This window comes from Saccostrea echinata, unplaced genomic scaffold (genome assembly GCF_033153115.1).
Source record: "Saccostrea echinata isolate AGI-Se365-2 ecotype Australia unplaced genomic scaffold, CSIRO_AGI_Sech_v1 ptg000030l, whole genome shotgun sequence".
Classification (NCBI taxonomy): Eukaryota; Metazoa; Mollusca; class Bivalvia; order Ostreida; family Ostreidae; genus Saccostrea; species Saccostrea echinata.
Genome location: NW_026889779.1, coordinates 35,795,000 through 35,816,414, shown reverse-complemented (window position 1 = coordinate 35,816,414; position 21,415 = coordinate 35,795,000). Strand labels below are relative to the sequence as shown.

General features: G+C 33.2%; 2 protein-coding genes across 3 annotated transcripts in view; one reads left to right on the top strand and one right to left on the bottom strand.

The window, feature by feature from the left end:
• Positions 1-1,957: 1,957 nt before the first annotated feature.
• On the bottom strand, positions 1,958-11,227 carry LOC133196780 (centromere protein L-like). Its single transcript, XM_061332639.1, has 12 exons — positions 11,169-11,227; positions 10,099-10,269; positions 9,773-9,844; positions 9,050-9,162; positions 6,359-6,443; positions 6,112-6,159; positions 5,169-5,326; positions 4,405-4,498; positions 3,904-4,015; positions 3,413-3,515; positions 2,756-2,818; positions 1,958-2,074 (listed from the first exon to the last, which is right to left on the bottom strand). Exons 2-12 carry the CDS (start codon positions 10,259-10,261, stop codon positions 1,997-1,999), a joined length of 1,089 nt encoding a protein of 362 aa, XP_061188623.1. The 5' UTR covers positions 10,262-10,269; positions 11,169-11,227; the 3' UTR covers positions 1,958-1,996.
• Positions 11,228-13,783: 2,556 nt separating this feature from the next.
• LOC133197786 (Golgi apparatus protein 1-like) overlaps positions 13,784-21,415 on the top strand; it is a 28,653-nt gene continuing 21,021 nt past the window's right edge. For both annotated transcript variants that reach the window (XM_061333992.1, XM_061333993.1), the window contains exons 1-5: positions 13,784-14,170; positions 17,436-17,468; positions 18,036-18,122; positions 19,834-20,049; positions 20,480-20,725. In XM_061333992.1, the coding sequence (XP_061189976.1) occupies positions 13,784-14,170; positions 17,436-17,468; positions 18,036-18,122; positions 19,834-20,049; positions 20,480-20,725 (969 nt within the window). The remainder of the gene's footprint in view (positions 14,171-17,435; positions 17,469-18,035; positions 18,123-19,833; positions 20,050-20,479; positions 20,726-21,415) is intronic.

Sequence of the window (21,415 nt, the reverse complement as noted above, 5' to 3'; positions counted from 1 at the left end):
TAGCTTTTCTGGACTAGTGGTTCTTGAGAAGAAGATTTTTCCTATATATTTCAATATAAAACTTGGGATTCCCTATTGTGGCCCCGCCCTACCCCGGGGGTCATGATTTGAACAATTTAGAATCTTTACTACCCCAGGATGCTTCCATATCAGTTTCAGCTTTTCTGGTCCAGTGTTCTTGAGAAGAAAATTTTTTAAGATTTTTCCTATATATTTCAATGTAAAACTTGGATTCCCCATTGTGGCCCCGCCCTACCCCCGGGGGTCATGATTTTAATAATTTAGAATCTACACTATCCAAGGATGCTTTCACATAAGTTTCAGCTTTTTTGGCCAAATGGTTCTTGAGAAGAAGAATTTTTAATGACCCCACCCTATTTTTGTCTTTTCTTGATTATCTCCCCTTGTAAGGGGACTTGGTCCTTTATTTTAACAATTTAAACTCCCCTTCACCCAAGGATACTTTGAACCAAGTTTGGATAAAATTGGCCCAGTGGTTCTTGGGAAGAAGTTGAAAATGTGAAAAGTTTACAGACGGACGCATGGACAACGGGTGACCAGAAAAGCTCACTTGAGCTTTCAGCTCAAGTGAGCTAAAAATTACATACTGTAGATGTACATACAGTGTATGTAATTGCAGCATTTTTTAAAGACACTTTGATAAAAAAAATTATACTGTCAGACCATGTAAGATTGATAAATCATAAAACTGATCTAGGTAAATAAATAACTATTGCCCAATTGGCCTTAAACATCACTTGAATATCATTTAACAATTTCATCCTTGTAAATTAAAAAGAAAATTACAGACTGAAGTGATAAAGGATGTAACTTTAATTGAATATTAAACTAATTTGGAAATTTTTAAATAAATACCAGAAAATTGCATTCATTTAATTAATGATAGAAGATTAATGCCACAATTTAGATATCACTACATTTCAGGCACACAGCATTGTTTTTGAAGGGGTTGAGGGGGGGGGGGGGGCAGCCAGAAAAATATTTGACAATGGGTTCCCAACTTTTTCCACAAACAAAGGACAAGCTGAATTTGGCCCCTTATTTGACATAAAAATCAAACACCTTAAAATTGTGATAGTTTGCAGTCAAGAATTTTAAATGATGCTTGTTAAAAAATCAGCACTAAGTTTGATTCAAAGCATACAAGGAGGCCACAAGAGGGAGCCAAAGTAAGAGATTTTACCAAATTTCCACACTCCTGGTGGAATTTTGTCAAATTTGAAAATTAATACTTTTCACTCCTGGAAACATAGAGCACATGCTTACCTATCTGAGATTTTTATACACAAGATGCATGTGATACTTGTGCATGAAATATTTAAATTTGGCAGATAGGCAAGCTTGTGCTCTGTATTTTCTGAGCATAATCTGCTTAAAAATTGATGAAAATTTGCTTAAAAATGAAAAAAATTTGGAAATTGGCCTAATTTGTGACCTTCCTATAACCTTTGTGTATCCCATAACTTAAAATCAATATTCACTTTGAATCAGAGATGACTACAGGTTTTTAATGATAAACTATTGCATTGTCCTTAGTGAAACCCCAAGCCAGGGGGCAAAAAGGGGTCTTAGCCTATCTTGTCCTTTATTAATGCATTACCATGGGACAATTTGACTTTACTGCCAAAAAAAGTGGGGGCCAACCTCCCTCTCAATGAAAATTTTCAACAGTATAAGGTTATATTTGGAAAAAAGTCATTGACAGCCCCCCTCCCCCAAAACTACGTGCCTGAAAATTTAATTTAAGATTTATTGGTGTGTAGTTTGGCCTGTCTGGGGTTTCATATCAATTCAAAGTAGATGTGAATAATCAAGTAGGATATTTCAGTTCAAGACTGCAATTTACACTTCTTTTTTTTGAAAAGGCTAAAGTACCGGGGTGGGGTGGGGTGGGATTACTGTTTAAAGAAAACTGTGTCTTTAATCTTCCATATAAAAAGTTATTGCACATAAATAATGTCATATGATAAGCTTGTCACACAAGAGTGAAATGTTCCACAGATAATTCTGTCAGATGTCTCAGAATAGAAATCACATGCTCTTCTGAATAAATCTGAAAAATAGAAATATGAAAACAATAAACAACAATAGCACTAATGGAGCTTTTCTGAAATTACAATAAAAGCAAGGAAGTATGCCTATTTCAGCAATTACAAACTGAAGTGATCTGTAGATCACAGAGTATTTACTGTAAATCCCTTTTTATTCACAAGAACTTCATTTTCAAGAAATTATGTGAGACAGTCTGCTCACCAAAATTATATTCTCACGTATATTTGTATTCTTAAAGATTATTTAGGGCAAAAACAAAAATTTGTGAATTTTTTGTTTAGTTAATAAAGAGTAAATGACTATCTTGCTAAAATAAGGTGTCACAAAAAATTTGTTGATTTACAGTACAGACTTGTCGAAATTTTGAAATCACTGTCAGACATTTGGTCTGACAAAGTCAAATGTTCTGTCTGACCGGACGAAGTTTTGTCAGACCAGATACTTGTACCTTATTTTGACGCTGAGAAAGGAAAATAAATAACAGCACCAAAATGCCCTTTATTATTTTCAACAGCCTTCAATCTCACAATCTGTCTAAAAACTAACCTTTCAATTTACTGGCTTAATAATTACATGCTTAAAAGAAATCAATTTTAATTTTACTCTTTGTTCTTGGCCAGGATGGTAATTAAACATGATCCAAAGAAATACACAGTGTTTATAAATAAACAAAGTTACATACCTTAAGTAAACCCTCTCTACCAATGTAACATAAGGAAGTACCAACACATGACAACTGCATTGCCTACAATGACCGACTAATCTATTAACCATAAGCAATATGAACAATTGGTGTTTCTTTTTACAATTAAACTTAAAATACATTATTAAAATTATGTCAAAATCAAGAACTTCATATAAAGAAGAAATCAAAATTATCAATTGATTCTCAGCACACACAGAGGTACAGAGGATGAAAACTACAGATAACATATTTTAGTCAAAATGGGATGATGACATGAACTGTTAATTTCAAAGGTACACAACTTTGAATAAACTAGGTAAACTTCCCAGTCAAGTCTTTGTTAGTATTTTTTTTATACTTGTACTTTGTACCAATATTATTACTTTTGGAAACAAGTATCCTCTCTGTCACATATATGTGTATAAATCAAATTTCTTTCCTATTTGTAGTAGTACATCACTACATGTAGTAGTAGTAGTACTAATAGTACATGCAAAAACAAATGTACTTTTTTCATTTACCCGGTATGAAAAGTTCTTGTCTCATCTCACAAGGACATCATTTTTTTGAAACACATTACAACAAACATATTACATCATAAATGGCTATTAAAATAAGTATTGTTTTAAAAAAGAATATCATTTAAAAACTCACATTTAGCTTTATTCTAAAAAGCGAATAAAAATGTTCCTCTAGACACGAAAGGAAAGTTGTCATCTCCTCTTCTGTGAACATATCTGATCTGTGATCATGAATGCTGGAAAATGTTAAAAACATCATTAATTATTGTACTGGGGTAAAATTATAAACTTAACTAACACTGTAGTTATACTGAAATATTTCATAGATAATAATACAAATAGAAAACTGAATTCTTGTTGGAACAGAAATATCAGAATTTGTTTAAATAATCACAAACATAAATGAAATAAAAATAAATAAACAGTATTCCTTCCATGTAAAAAAAAAAAAAAAAAATCTATTTTGATGATCAACTGCAGATGACGTTATCGTTGATAATTCCAAGTTTACATCAGTTATTTAATCAAATCGAAAGATTCAGACTTGAATTATTCATACAACCCTTATTTCTCAGATACATTCAGTCAAATGATTCAAATCAGTACCCCTGACATTACAAATACCTGTTCCAAACTTTAAGACAATCTTCTGCTTCTATGGTGTATGTGACTTTCTTGATTCCCTCACATTCACTAGGCACCTGATAGACAAGTTCTACAGGCTTCTTCTTACGACCTGAAATAATGGAAAAAATTAAAACTGATGCTCAGTTACTTTAATTCAAGAAGGAATAGTTCTCAAAATATAGGAATAACCTGCCTTTAAAACTTAGTTCATAAAAAGGGGGGAAAAATCCAATTAAAATCAGATCCTTTGATCTATTACATAAATCACTACAAAAGGCTCAAGTTCTCAGATCAAAGGATCTGATTTTTATCAAAAGGATTAATTTTGAAGTTGCATGCTTTTCAAAAGAATTGTTACCAATACAATGCATAACATCATGAGCTATCAATAAAAATTGTCCTAATCAGGGAAAAATAAAATAAATAGCACAAGTGCTCACAACCTTTACCATATTTATGTCTCCAAAAGAAATTGTACCTGTATTTTCAAATGCTTACTTGTATTTGCCAGAGCTCCACTCCACATACCAATCATCCAGGCAAGATGTACAGGAGGAAAAACCATTGGGGTAACTTTGCAGTCAAAATGCATCTGGAAATGAAAAGAATACCTTCAAAACTTGTAACTACTGTAAACCAATTATTATTCGCGACAACTTTTATTTTTGATTTATCAGTTTGAAACCCATGCTCGAGGATTAATGATCGTGACTGGAAATATATTCTACATAGATACTCAATTAAATTAATAGTTAGCGGTGAGAAATATTCACGAATAAAAGGTCATAAAACTCATGGATATATCTTGAACATGAATAGAAATTGGTTAACAGTATTCCCTCTGAGCATCTTACATCCAACTTTTTCCGTAGTGGGAAAATTTCATGACCTTTGTTTATGGATTAAGAAGTGGATACCAAAACACCTAAACAAATATAAAGCAGATATGCTTTATCTCTTGCTTTGACTACTCCCGTTGAAGTCCCAACCTTGCATATCATATTTGTTTAATGTTTGCAGGTATGCATTTGTCTTTGATGAAATGGTACTCAATAATATAATAGAAAACATGCTTATAAATGATATTGCAGCTTGCTTAAATACTGTAAAATGGAAACGTTCACATGCAGTCAAAAAATAAAATAACAAATTTTAGAATCTAGTCAATTGATTTAACAATATGATAGATATTTCTAAACTTGATATTTCTGATTTTAACTACAAGCTCTGACAGTTTACTGTGTGTGAAAAGAATGTTCTACCTGGAGCCAGGTGATAAGGACATCAGTGAGGGCTACAGTAGATTTCACAAGGAGTACAGGGTAGTATGTAAAATGGTCCTTCACATCTGGACCCAGCTGTTCCCCCTCCATCTCCACCCCACAGAGTGTGGCTGTCAGCAGGACGGTGTCTGTAGTACCTTCAACAGTGACCACCACCAGAAGTGTGTCAATATTTACTTAATATACAATAACCAGACAACTCTTATTCAAGAGGTAAAAAACACATCATGCAAAACTTATCAATAGAATGTTTTTAAAAGTAAACATGATAAAATGAAGCATATTTATGAAGAATTGCTCAAAAGGACCAAGGTTACACTATCTTCATAATGCTCAGTGTTCCAAACTAAGATTCAGAAAATAATTTATGACATCAAAGGAAATGAGAAAGTTTAATTTATAGAAAAATTTAAATATATAATTTCTGTTCAGAATAACATCTTTGTATTTACTGTAACCCATGTTAACTGATATGTCAGGTAGAGATTGCAAATTCCTTTTTCTTAAAAGAATCTAACATTTACTATTAACTTTACCACATATATGTAAATCTATTCCGAAAAAAAAAATCAATCCCATAAGTAACATGTTAAAGACAATGGTAAATAATAACTGGGAAAAAGGTGAAAAATCAATTCAAAAAATGAAGGAGGGTGTGACAAGCAAAGCACAGGAGTCTGAAGTTTTTATTGTTAAAAAAATTAATATTGGAAAAAAAATTCCATCCTTACCAAGTGGAGGGGTAGTAGAGTGTGAAAATTTTTTTACTGTATTTTTTTTTTAAATAAAAACTTCAGACTCCTGTGATCTGAGCAATATACAGCCCATAAAATACCAAACAGTAACAATCAGTTTGATTATGGTTACCTTTTCTTTTAATAAATGACTTCTTTTAAAATTATTGTGTTCTTTCAGTATTTACCTGCACTCCTCTTTCCTTTTATCAAAATTTGTACAGCATCAGGGTCATCTGTAAGAATTTTTTTTTTCTTTTTGGTAAGTATGGAAAATGTGCATTAAATGTAAAATCAAAATTCATTTCCTCATTTTGATAACAACCACATCACTCTCCAAATCTAAAAATATTGTACAATAATGTTTAATAACACAATGCAAAGTACATATAACTTGTTGAAATAAAGTTTTCAATCTAAAACCAAAATTCATACATTCACTCTTTTTCAGTCCGTCTTGGATACAGAACAGTGCCTTTCCAGAGATATTGTTCTCCACAAACATCCCCTTCTGACTGGCCTGAAAGTGAAGTAGATAGACTTCATCTAATATGTAACATACTGGAAATGCATTTCTACATGAACAAATGTGAAAGTTGCTTTGTTATAAGGTCAGCACAATTCATGTGTATACACTGTATCAACAGGGCTAATTAGCCTGTCAACAAGTCTGATAAACCAGAAAAACTTAAAGCATTGACTGTTGATCACATTGAGAAAACCATATCTACATGTATAAATAATAGACCATATGCATGTACAAAACATGGATACAATTCAGAGCTCCCACTGGAGCAAAAATATTTTTCGCCATTTTTCACGATGAAAAGAATTGCATTCTTACATCTCGTCTCGACAAGTGTATATAATGCTAAACACTCCACTAATAGCACTATTTCAATTTGTTTATATCACAGGAATTGTTTTAAAATTGTAAAATTTAAAGTTGTATCCACTTACAAAACTAATATAAGAATTATTTCTACATTTATACAATTAATTTGATATTGATATTAGCCAACTCTTGACAGTAGATGTCCTCTTATTCATAACATTTTTTTTAGCCTGGGGAGGGGGGTTACAGACTTAGTAAAAATATATGACATTTTTTTTAAAAATGAAAAAATAATATAATATAATAAGTGAAAAATTTAATCATATCAACAATTTATCGTGAAAAGAAGTAATCAAAATCAGGTTTAAATTTTGGCTTAATTTAACAACTTGGACTGTTGGACACTGGAAGTATGCATGTAAATTCACATAATTGAAAATAATTCAGCATAATTGTATTGTTTTGTTTCCAAGCCATTATCTCTTTCACTCTTTGTCAGTTTATGGTATAAATGAACACACTATTTTGACTTTAATCAGGTAAAATTAGCAGCCATGCTCTGCAATTTTCGTCATGTTTTCCTACTTTCGGTTTTAAAAAACGATCTATATAGATCCAGATTTTATTGATTAAAATTTTTCATTTACTAACTTCATCTTCCAAAAACACTTTGTCTTTCCTTGTTTAATCCATCTTATATTATTTCAAGTAATTTTGTTTCCCCTTACTGCTCCAGGCTGAAGTTACCTAGTCAGCTGTGTGCGTTCAAGCGAGACGTGATTTCCTACATGTACATTGTTTTGTACGTTTTATGGAGTTTTCACACCCTGAATTCACAGGTCTGCTTGCATTAAATAAACAAAGGGGCTAATCTGTACACATTGAATAAACAAAGGAAATAGCCAGGAGTACACACACTTTTGTTTGGTATACAGGTAAACTTCGTTATCTCGACATCGACGGGACCATCGGAAAATGTCGAGATAGTCGAGGTGTCGAGATATCAGAGTTGAGACTTGACGTCCAAGATTTCACTGCATAACCAAACACATACATGTGTATAAACTTATTTTACGTACATGACTTCAATATAGACTGTAGGTCAAATTATTTCAGCAATCCCTCTATTTTTATTAAAAATCTAAGAAGTTATTTTTAAAAATCTTATTTATAAAACCTGTTCTTTCTCTATATCGAAATCATCCAGCATTCGCGTGTTACTTGCTTTTTTTTTGTCAGAACAGGATACGAAATGCGCTCTATAAACTTCAAACCAAACCGTATAAACATGACAAAGTCGACATCCGAGATACGAAAACATATTTAATGCGTAATTATTTTTTTTTTCTTATTTCATTCAGGATGTGCATTAATATTAACTTTTTAAGAGATTTGTGTATCTAAACTAACGTAGTGATATTACAGATGCATGAATTACGGATGATTCGGTTATTCGTGTCGTTAATCGGATTATTTCCTGTTGAATGCATTTTAACTACAAAATATTATTAGAACATCGTTTAATTCTTTAGTTTGAATTTATTCAATATGTTTATTATTCTTTGTAATTTAGTAATCTTTTTCAATTTTAAAAGTTATGTTAGGTTTCGACATAAATAAACACCTGTAAATTTAAGCGGAATCGTGTAGATTTATCAGTGATATTACCCAAACTGAACATTAAACAATTAACGTCTCAAAGACGCCGAGGGGGCTTTGGATTCACCTACAAACACAGATCTATAGAATTAATTAAGCAGCGTGCAGTCATAACATGGGTGTGAAAGTTGTGAATTTTTGACGACGTCGAGATACCCGGAGCCGTCCGTGCGTGATGAACGACCCCATCTGACAAACAGTTAGGTTCAGTGGAGCAGAAAATTGCCGATGTCGACATATACCAGGTAAATTTTGCTCTGAATATACGTCGAGATAACCAGGGTTGTCGAGATTACCGAGGTCGACATATCAGAGTTTTTGCAAATCATTTATATAGTAAATACTGCCGGGACCGCGGACGGACGTCGACATATCCCAGGTTGTCGACATATCCGATGTCGAGATACCAAAGTTTACCTGTATCTAAAAAAAATTTCATTTTCGCCACTTTTGAATTTCTTTTCGCCACTTTTGGAAAAAATTCGCAATTGGCGCAAATGGCGAATCACAGCTCGAGCACTGATACAATTATAATGACTAGTAGACCCAATGATGTCATTAGATACATGTATGTAACTTGGTTGAGACTGATAAAACTAAACAAACGAATAGAAAGTAAAGAAGCTTCTCACCGCTTCTACACAGGAAGACAAAAGCTGGCCATATCGCTTAAGATCTTTTGAGGAGCTGCTGAACTTGTACAGGGGAGATAACTTGAACACTCTCCATGTTTTGTTGGTGAACCCTGTTAAGATTATTAGTACAGGTACTAAATAAGAAATCATTGTAATATATATTTTCAAATAGATGGCATAATATTATTATATATTGTATACAGTCAGGGGCATGACTTTTGAAATTACTTTTCTAATTAAATCATATTATTATGAATTATCTATCCTTGACTGTATTTTGCTCTACGAACTTGTTGTTAACCTACTGGTATCTGAACAGCTTTATACTGAACCATTCACAAAATTCTAGAAAATTATTCAGTCTTAGAAAAATTACAAGAATGTGTGTAATTGACCACTGAAATGTTCATAAAATACAAATAACACTCTATTCAAAGAATATCATCTTTACTGTTTAGGAAATGAAGTCTGTCATCTGAAATACATGCAACTCCCTTAAACTAATATCATCATGCCTCATATAGGATTAGTTTCAGCAGAAAATTTTAAATTTTGATGTTTTGATAAAGAAGAAGTTCTGGTTTTTAAGAATAACTCTTATGGATGATTTCTTTGCTTCTTCACAAATACATGTCAGTCAAATAACTTCAGTGAGTTAAAAATAACTTGCTTCCATTACCCCCCTGACTGACATATATTTGGAAATTTGGTGTTTCAAACCTTTGAACTCTCCCGATTCAGCAACACTCTCAGATTGGGTTTTTGATTTTGCTCTGACTGTTTTCCTTTTGCCTAGAACAAATTATTTCTACATTAAACATCTTTTCAAAGCAAAGTGTGCAGATATTTGCAAGTTTTTTGGCTCTGTTTTATTCATTCTATAAATATCTGCATTAATTACTCAATAATTGCTTAATATAATTGAAATGAAGAAAAATATATACTAGGTCAACTAGATATAATTAATGTAAAAAAATTAGCTCAAAATACTGAAATAAAACAGAATTCATGAGGACATGCAAAGGACACTGCTGATATTCTTTAACCTTGAGTGGATGGTAATACTGTTGCAATCCTCCGACTCTGTGGGGTTCTCCCGTAAGGGGTAAACCTCTTTGGAGTGAACCTCTGTGACAACCTTGACTTCAATGTATTGCCAAACTGTGGTGTGGTGTAGTTTTCTGATGAGCGCTTCTGTTGTGTAGCCATTATTTTACCTAAAGGTAAAAAAAAAAGAAAAAGAAAAAAAACTCTGTTTAGTTATCGGGTCTGTTCACATAGAATATTGGTACATGTTCAACTGGGAAATGCTTGCTCAGGGTCCCTTCGTTCCAGTATTGCATAGTGGTCCTACTAAACAGAGTACGATAGAGTACTTTAGAGTATGCTAGTAAAATTTAATAATTTAATGCAATTTAACTACTTTTTGTATGTTTTTCTACTTTAGTTAAACATAATGAATATATATATTTTAAATTAGATTTGTATGTTTTCCTTATTTTAGGAGTTATCAAATTTTCAAATTCTGATTTCAGGTGATGGTTTATCGTTTGATCCTGATCTAATTTAACTTGAACATGTTGAAATGTTTCATTGTTAATGTAAAAAATATTTATATAGGGCAATAAATTTAATTTTTGATAAAATTTAGTTGAAGTTACTAAGTCTGAAACAAAATATTAATCGAGATCAGAGTGTTAATAATCTTGAACAGTTTAATGCATTGAATCATGAATGTTATTTTCTTGTCAAAATAGCACTAAAAACAAATATTTTGAAATAAATATTGCAATATTAGTTTATAATAATGTTTAATCGAGTTATATTTACATAAATAAACAATTTAATTGCATTAAACTACACATTTTTTCTAGCCTACTCTAAAGTACTCTATCGTACTCTGTTTAGTAGTACCCATTGCATAGTATAACTGGGAAGCAAACATAATTAGATTAATTAGATTAGTAGTTCGAATTTTCTCAAATGTCTCCCAGGTGTCGCAGTGCGAGCAGCTCTGCGCTGCTCGCTTTTACATCACATTTGGGAGATTTGTCCCAACCTGATTAAAGGAGACCTAGGGGCATAGAGTCCATTTTCATCCATCAATACTTCTTACCTTGAATGGAACTTTGATATGAAGTTGATGTGAAATAATGAAGTTGAGGAATTTCAACAAATTGAGTTCAGAGAAAACATTCCCACCGAGGGCCGAAATTTCAAGTATAAAAAAGCTCTTTAAAGAAACTTTTTACTTACTCATAAAAGAATTTACTTACAATGAATAGCTGCTAACATACAATTTCATTGCTTTAGATGGATCGTTCTTCGAAACTACCGCCATAATGTATAAGCGGAAATGCTGATTGAAAGGCTATTAGAAAGAGCTTTCATGAACGACAACGTTTTTCCGGTGCTTTTACTAAACTGTTTCATCTTACTGTATAAATAAAAAGAATACTTCCTTTTAAAAAATGATAGTATCACATTGTACTATATGTGGACCGTCAAATTAACATTAAATTCAAAGAATTGGAGATATCTTTAACTATTGATAATATCATCCATTCAATATTATTTTACTGTTGCGCAACTTTTTGATGAATTTTATCACGGAAAAGTAGCAAATATCCAAATAAATGGGACAACGTGTCAAACTAAATGTATGCTTGTAAATAGACACATTTGAAATGCGAGTACTTTATTTCTTATCATTTGAGCTTTAGTTGGTTAATTAATTGATTATATGGATTATATGTACACTTTTAATTAATGATAAACATTCGTTGTAACGTTTCCCCTGCAAGTGAATAAATTCAGCCACGTTATCATCCCATACATAAAACAGTCATACAAGTACTGCATGTCTATTTACTTAAAAAATAAAATGAAAATAAAAATAAGAAAAGAAAAAAAAAATAAATTTTATGCGGCATGCTGATAATTTATATCTCTGAAGTAATGTGATTTTTAATTCAATTACATTCGTGTTCTGCAAGTTATTTCCACTCTCCTTCTGTTCTTCTCTTGTAATGGAAACTATTAAGAAGTTTTAACTGCCACTTGAAGGGGTGAATGGAGGTTTACAAATGTTGGAATCATAGAAAATGTGGTAATAAGATACATAAGCAAACATGACTGAAAAAGTTTGTTTTAAAAAATATTTAAGTTGCAACAAATTTTCTGTCGTAGAGTATCGGTTGCAGGGGTTTTTTAAGGTCTTAAAATCAAGGGACTGGGCCTTTCCATTTGGGAAAAAAAATAGCGTCATTTAGTTAAAATTGGGAAATATCATAATTCACATTTTTCGAGATAAATTCAAATAGGAGCCATTTTTTTGGATTTGCAAAGCATTTATTGACTAATTTACATTCAATAAATCTTTATTGAAAATCAGCTTCACTTAATTGTTTGCTGTTCTGAAGTTTTATTTAATTTAAGTTTAATTTTTTTTCTATTATATTTAGAATAACATTAATGTCATGTTTGGAATTGTCTTTTGGGAATTTTCTGCAATGAAATTGGGAAAAACACACACTTTTTACCATTGGGAATGGAGCCTATTACAGGCCCCCTACGACCCCTTAAAAAAACCCTGAACGGTTGGCAAGTGTAATGCGAAAGTTGAACTTAAGGAAGCTCTAAACACTAATATTCAAATGTTTTTTGGACTTTGAGACAAATATATCATAAAAAAGTGCTCATATTGAGTGTATCTAGTTCATTTTCACTAAAGATTATCTGCCTTATTTCTTCAGGAAAAATGTTGAAAGGCAATGAACGATTTGTAATCAGAAATCACTCACACTGGGAAAATTAATGAAAATAATGTATTCAATTACTAAATCTCCGTGTTATATAACGTTAAGAATACTTTAATTAATTACAAATTGTGTCATTAACTATAGATTCCCATTTATTCTATTTTTCTTCTAAGGGCAGATGTCACTCCATCTGAATAAAACTACCCTACAAACAGAACTCTTTGGTGTGCAGTGTTTATAGCTTCCTTAAATTCAAGTACATATACTAGTAGTTTGATCTGCCCTTTGATGTTAAGTGGAATAAACGAAAATTTTCATCTAATGACGTAACTTGAAATCGAGTAAAGTATTCGTAACACTATATAACAACAAAATTTAAGTAATTGAAAACATTATTTTCATGTATTTTCCAAATGTAAGTAAACGACAGTGATTTCTAAGTGTTATCTATCACTTCAATACTTTTGAACATTTCTCCTAGAGAAATATGGCAGGTAACCTATCTTGACATAAGGGCAACATGTACACCATTTTCTAGAAATCTTAAAAAAAAAAAAAAAAAAAAAATAGTGTTTATGGTAAGGTTAAATTATTTTTTCTTCTTCACAATACATGTATCAGTAGCACATTGCACAACCTTTGCATAATTTGATTTACAATCCCTTATAATAAAGTTAACAATTTATTGACACAATCTTTGACGGAGGGAAAGGCGGAATTAATTATTCCGTTTGGTGTCTGTTTCATTATTAAGTTGACCGGAACTTGTTTACTTAAATATTATTGTGCAAAATATATTCCTTATCTAAAATATATTTTGAAACTGATTACTTATTCTTTATGAAGTAGAAATAAAGTTAAAAAAACAAAAACAACATTTATACTTAACAGTAGGTTTAATTAAGTTCTTTATGTCCAGCGCCAAATACTGCTTTCGGAGCGATAACGTGTAAAAGGAACTTCCTCCAAGATGGATTCCAATGAGCGACGTGTAATGAGAGTCGTAATGATGCTGAGGTTGACAGTGTTTATCGCATTTGTTTTTCAAGTGAATGGACAAGGTGTAGGTGTTAGGAATGTTCCAACTGTCTCATATAAACAACAAGACATGAAATTACAAGACGGCAAGCTGGGACAACCTGCTGTTCATCATCAACAGGGACTCGACCCTGCAAAAGAGAATATGCAACAGAAGCATGGAGCAGGTGGAACAGGGAGACAGCCTGGTGCTGGGAAACCAGCAGCTTTCAGACTTTCAGAGAGCAGGGAATGTGCAGATGATATTGTTAAGCACTGTAACCCTAAAATATACAAAAATAATTTCGCCATTCTGGATTGCTTACAGAATGACATTAAGGTACCTGCATCTTTGCATTATCTAAATTTGTTTTAATATGTTGACGGTGCGACCGTTGGGGCGAGCGCATTGTTCACTTAATTTTAAGATCTGCCTCTTCAAACCGCACGAGACATTTGCAACGTCTAAACTGTGACGTCACATGACGTCGTATGTTAGCTGCATTTCCATAAACGAAGTTTGAAAAAGTGCTAAAATTTTAACAAAGAACATTTAATCTACTATCTGTTTGCAATATCCATTAAATTAAGGTGAGTTTATTTTTTGTGAATTTTTAGTTGTCGTTAGCGCGTGAACGAAGTTAGCAGCGAGAACAAGAAGCAATGCATTGTGGGTCCAGAATTACTGCGGAAAAAAATTCTATTGAATGAATGTGCAGTAGTCTAAATATTCTCTTCGCCGAGGTGTTGTCGTTAGAGCTCGCAGTGACGAGCTTTGTGCCGCTCGCTGCACTCGCTATGAGTATAGAAGACAGTAATAAACATATGTTGACAGTGCGACCGTTAGGGCGAGGGCAGATGATTTACATCATCTGTTCAAACTGCACGTGTCAATTTGGTACGTCTAGACTCTGAGGTCACATGACGTCGTATGTAAGTTGCAAAAACAAATCTTAGCCTGAACAGCGTTAGTTTATATGAAGAATGTTTAATGTACTGTTTTTTCTGCAATATCCATTTAATAAATCAATGTAATTTTATTTTTTGTTGAACTATTCAACTTTTGTTGCTACCGTGAGAACATAGTTTGCGGCGAGATGCAATTTGCAAAGCATTATGGGACCACAGGTTAATGCAGAAAAAAATTTGTTGAAATCAATGTGCACAGTTTGAACTTTCTCTTCGCCCAGGCATTGCTTTAAGAGCTTGCAGTGATGAGCGATGCTTTGCGCCACTTGCTGCGCTCGTTATAACGTAACAATAATAGCATATGGTGACTACAAGGATAAAAAATGTCAGTGTAAAATATAACTTTTTGGGGGTGGGGGGGGGGGGGGGCTACAATTCTTGGTGCAGGAATTAGTAACTCCCGCAAAGATCTTGGCTCAAATCATAATTTTGTGAATATACATGTATTTCATTTGCATTTCATACCTGAACTCAAAAAAATGTAGCCATGCAGACTATAATATATAAATTAATCCAAATCAACTGTCAACCATATTTACTGACCTGATTTATTTATTTTGGAATATCTGGTTAGAATTTGGGAAGGGATCTTTTAACTAGATATTGGAATCTCTTGTTTGTCAACTTTGCAACTTGAATATGTCCACCTTGTTTACTGACCTTCAGGCTTATTTTTTTTTTCTTTGGGACATCAAGATTAGAATTGGGGAACGGATCTTGTAACTGAAAATTAGAATCCATAATTTTAAGCATAAGCATTATTTTTGTATGAATTTTGTTTACTTTGAATGCATTGATTAAGTGATCCATACAAAAACAATTGTATATCTACACCAATATTTACTTTATCAAACCTAATCTTAATTTCAAGTAAGTCTCAGGAAATCAAGTGAGACATGTCATGCCAAGGACAAAAATAAACATGCTGCTGTATTTTAATCTGCGAATAGTGAATAGAGGGTTAGGTTGTTGATCATGAATATATTCTCTCTTATTTGAAGGAAGTTTAACTCAAGAGCAGTTTAATGTTTATTTTGCCAGAAGTCACCCTCAGTAAAACAAGAAATTTTGCACCATTATGGAGAGGTCTACATTATTGCAGCTATAAAATGTATTTATCTATAAATTGTGCAGTACCCTAGGTATGGTGTGCAGTATCCAGTAGTTCACACAGCAGACTTGTAATAGTGTAACATTGTTTTTATTAAATCAAGTGAACTTTTCCAGATGCATGTCAGACATGTCAAAAAGTTGAAGCCTGGCCATCTTACAAGTCACTTGGCCACTGATTGATCAAAATTAGAAAGTCCTGTCATCAGACTAAGCTTCAATGTTTCACAATTTTGAGAGATGGAAATGAGCATTTAATTACATGTCTAGGATGACAAAGTTCTCTGTAATTAATTGATGATTTTCTTGAGGAAATATTTTTTAATGCACTTAACTTATTTTCTTACTTGCATCAAAATTTTGCAAAATTACAGACCATATCATTTTAAGTTTGTTCAATTTGTGGGGTCAAAATAGGGGATCAATGTTGAAAAAACATTTCAAGAACAAACGTTCATAGTTAGTCATATTAGTATTATTATAAATATTCTCATGTAGTGTAGATTTAAATTTGTGAAAATTTTGGTCCCAGAGGTTTGGGTGAGGCTTAGTACAATTGAGGATCAAAGTTTATGTAGGTATATAAAGGAAACATCTTTAAAATTCTAATTTTTAAGATCTGAGCAGGGTCATAGTTAGTCATTTTAAATTGGCAGCATATGTCAATGTAGTGTAGATGCAGATATGTTTAATTTTTGGCCCCAGAGGGTTGGGCCACCATATGCGGTTTTATACAGAAAGTATATAATTTCTGCAAGAAGACCAAGGTTACAGTTTGAAACTTTACATCAAGCTTCAATAGACTGTAATTCTCAGATCTGACAAATTGCACGTTGTCCTTGAACCCAATCAATGTTTTTTGTATATATATTGTCACTCATTGTAGACAGTGAAAAAAAATAATAGTTTATAATTAAAATTAGACCTCCATTTTTTCAATGACAGTAATGTTTTTGCAAGAATGATGCTGCTATTTTATAGTCTTGTACACCTTACCCGAACTATGACATAGATCCTTGTGGTGATTCAGATTCTTTTTTTTTTTCAGATAATATGAGTCTTAACAAAATACTTGTATTGAATTGTACTGCTTTTGTAATAATTTCTGTGGCAAACTTTGATGATATCATCATGTTCTTGAGTGTAATGAAAACACCTAAATAATTTATTTTAGCAGCAGCTTTTGTGAAACTTTTACTGCTTTAAAGTAATAGTGAGTATTTCATCTTCATTTAGGATATGTAAACCATAGTACCTAGTACCCACCCCCTCCAAACTAAGAGTTTTGTAGTTTTTTTTTTATGGATAATTTCTTTGTGTAGTGAGGTAATGAATGAAGTTTTAAGGGTTGTATATAAAATTACTAAATTTTTATTACAAAGACTGCAAGAAAAGTAATTTTTTTTTGACAGAAGATCTACAGTAAAACACACTTATAATGAAGTGCCAGAAATGAACAATTTTGATAAATTATTAATGAAACTTAGCTTCTATCATGTATATGTTTCATTTTCATATATTTTCAGATAATGGAAGATTTATCAGAAGTGTGTCAGCATGTAAGTAATCTACACAGTTTAGATGAATACAGATATCTTTTGACATGTAGATAAACTTTCAGACTTGTCGAAATTCGTCGGCCCTGTTGGCAGGGCTGGTAAAAATTTGTCTGGACTGATAACTTTTAAGAAAATGTCAGTCCAAATGACCGTTTGAAAAAATCGAGCATGTCGCAAATTTTAAAAAGGTCGGGATTGGGATGCGCAACTGAAGGTCACAAACACAGAAAAGATGGTCGTGTGCGCGGCGTAGTGACAATGGTAATTTTAAATTGGTACAGGAAAGACATAAAATATGTTTGTCTCTTATTAAAGACACTCTATCCTAAGAAAGAAACTTGTGAGATAAGTGAAGGCTGTTGAAAATAATAAAGGGCATTTTGGTGGTGTTTTTCCTTTCTCAGCATCAAAATAAGGTACATGTATCTGATCTGACAAACCTTCGTCCGGTCCGACAGAACATTTGACTTTGTCAGACCAAATGTCTGACAGTGATTTCAAAATTTCGATAAGTCTGAACTTTGATTTTGAACATTAAAAAAATGTTTCAGTCTTTTCACTTTTCAGTTTATATGGAAATACAAACTAAATTTAACACGAGATGACAGGTTTGACTATGCAGCTGGAGAAGTGTGTAAGCAGGAACTGAGTCAGGTATACATCAATAAATGTGGGTATTTTAGTGAACATTACTGTTAAAGAATGATAGGTGCATAAATTATTGGAAATGTGAAAGAGAACTGAGAGAGTACAATGGGTATTGAGATCACTTGGTCTAATATTTATGAAAGCATATTACATAGCCCTATGCATTTAGCTTACAAATAGATTATGTTTCTAATACCATTATCAAATTTATTGCTAGGTGTACCATAGTGTACCATAGATAACATTGAATTGTAATGATTATTGGTAATTCTTGTCTCTGTTCAACAGAAATTTAGTATCTAATTAATTGACAGTGGTAGACAACAATCTTCTATAGACTTTCTCTTTGTTTTTAGCTCACCTGAGCTAAAAGCTCAAGTGAGCTTTTCTGATCACCTGTTGTCCGTCGTCCGTCCCTCTGTCCGTCTTTCTGTCCATCCGTCTGTAAACTTTTCACATTTTCAACTTCTTCTCAAGAACCACTGGGCCAATTTTAACCAAACTTGGTACAAAGTATCTGTGGGTGAAGGGGAGTGTAAATTGTTAAAATAAAGGGCCAAGTCCCCTTACAAGAAAAGACAAAAATATGATGAGTTCATTAAATAAAAAATCTTCTACTCAAGAACCACTGGGCCAGAAAAGCTGAAACTTATGTGGAAGCATCCTGGGGTAGTGTAGAATCTAAATTGTTCAAATCATGACCCCCAGGGGTAGGGCGGGGCCACAATAGGGAATCCAAGTTTTTCATTGAAATATACAAGAAAAATCTTTAAAAATCCTCTTCTCAAGAACCACAGGGCCAGAAAAGCTGAAACTTATTTGGAAGCATCCTGGGGTAGTGTAGATTCTAAATTGTTCAAATCATGACCCCCGAATGTAGAGCAGGGCCACAATAGGGAATCCAAGTTTTACATTGAAATATATAGGAAAAATCTTAAAAATCTTCTTCTCAAGAACCAGTGGGCCAGAAAAGCTGAAACTTATATTGAAGCATCCTGGGGTAGTGTAGATTCTAAATTGTTCAAATCATGACCCCTGGGGGTAGGGCATGGCCACAATAGGGAATCCAAGTTATACATTGAAATATGTAGGAAAAATCTTCAAAAATCTTCTTCTCAAGAACCACTGGGCCAGAAAAGCTGAAACTTATGTGGAAGCATCCTGGGGTAGAGTAAATTCTTAATTGTTCAAATCATGACCCCCGAGGGTAGGGGTCTCAATAGGGAATCCAATTTTTACATTGAAATATATAAGAAAAATCTTTAAAAATTTTCTTCTCAAGAACAACTGGGCCAGAAAAACTGAAACTTATGTGGAAGCATTCCGGGGTAGTGTAGGTTCTAAATTGTTCAAATCATGAGCCCTGGGGGTAGGGCGGGGCCACAATAGGGAATCCAAGTTTTACATTGAAATATATAAGAAAAATCTTTAAAAATCTTCTTTACAAGAACCACTGGACCAGAAAAGCTGAAACTTATTTGGAAGCATCCTGGGGTAGTGTAGAATCTAAATTGGTCAAATCATGACCCCCGGGGGTAGGGCGGGGCCACAATAGGTATTACAAGGGGGGAAATCTGGTAAAGAACAGCATGGCCAAAGTTACTCAGGTGAGCGATGTGGCCCATGGGCCTCTTGTTATAAAGCATATACATTATACAAAAACCAGAAGTTCTTTTATTTTAAACAAGATGAGAACAATAATTCCATTACATTTTAGAATGAAGAATGTTCACAGCTGGAGAAAGGCAAGGGACTGATTATACCTTGCCTGGTGGACAACATTGTAAACATCACAGGAAACTGTCGGACATACCTGGAGAAAATGGCCCGGATTGTGTTCAGTGACTATAGACTGATTTTCCATTTCGTTGACCAGTGTAATGCAGATATTCAGCAGTTTGGCTGTGGACGAGTCGCTCCATTGGATGAAAATGTAAGGAATGGACAGAGATGGTTATTTGTAGGATGATAAGGAAGTACTGATACTACCTTGATTTCAGAATTCTTTACATTGTATTTTGCCGATCTTCAGAAATTCACTTTTGCTTATATGTTGAATTAAAGGGTCTCTAATATAAACTACCAAAATTTTTGTTGGGTTCAAGGTATCAAAAAAAATTTTTTATTTATGATATGGGATTGAACTCAGGATGTGTTGCTATTTGTATATATCAATGGGACTGACAAAAAGTATTTCAAAACATCCAAGGGTTTGAATAACTTGTATCAAAGATGATATATGTATTCACAGTGTGGTTATTTGGCACTTTGGGATTTTACCGACCTACTGTATATATTTGAATGTTTATGTCCCTTAGACGAATAAAATCAAAATTTTTAAATCTTTGGGTTTTTTTTTTAAGGATGTTCATTCTCAAGGAAAAACACTAGAATGTTTAGCAGACAAGATTGGTGATTTACACGATGGCTGTCGGAAACAGTTGTTGAGAGTGGCAGAACTACAGGCGGATGACTACCACTTGGATCGCCAGTTGTACTACGCCTGTCGTGAGGATAGAGAACATCTGTGTGCAGATGTACCTGCAGGAGGAGGGAAAATATACGAATGTCTTTTTAAACACAAGTTCGATAACACAATGTCAGCAAAGGTATCCTTTTAAGTTTAAAATTTTTTTTTATACAATTTATCACTGGTAGTTACTTTTGTCTTCTGCTTACAACCCCCTTTAGTTCCAATGCACAAACTTCTGAATTTTTAGCTCACCTGAGCCGAAGGCTCAAGTGAGCTTTTCTGATCACATTTTGTCCGTCGTCCGTCTGTCCGTCCGTCCGTCTGTCTGTCTGTCCGTCTGTCCGTCTGTAAACTTTTCACATTTTCGACTTCTTCTCAAGAACCACTGGGCCAAATTCAACCAAACTTGCCACAAAGTATCCTTGGATGAAGAGGATTCAAGTTTGTTCAAATGAAGGGCCACACCCTCTTTCAAGGGGAGATAATTAGGAATTAGTGAAAAATTAATGGCATCATTTAAAAATCTTCTTCTCAAGAACCACTGGGCCAGGAAAGATGAAACTTATATGGAAACATCTGCAGGTAGTGTAGATTCAAATTTGTTCAAATCATGACCCCCGGGGGTAGGGTGGGGCCACAATGGGAGATCAAAAATTTACATAGAAATATATAGGAAAATATCTTTAAAAGTCTTCTTCTTAAGAACAGCAAAGCCATGATTGGTCATATTTATATGGAAGCATCCTCAGGTAGTGTAGATTCAAGTTTCTTCAAATCATGACCCCCAGGGATAGGATGGGGCCACAATGGGAGGTCAAAAATTTAC

Bases quoted from the DNA above. Each gene is read 5' to 3' on its own strand.
- LOC133196780 (XM_061332639.1), bottom strand. From the start codon at position 10,261: ATGGCTACACAACAGAAGCGCTCATCAGAAAACTACACCACACCACAG. The intron at 6,444-9,049 runs GTGAGAAGCTTC...CTTCACTTTCAG, and splicing joins TGTCTTCCTGTGTAGAAGCG to GCCAGTCAGAAGGGGATGTT. The intron at 3,516-3,903 runs GTATTTGTAATG...AACATTTTCCAG, and splicing joins TGTCTTAAAGTTTGGAACAG to CATTCATGATCACAGATCAG.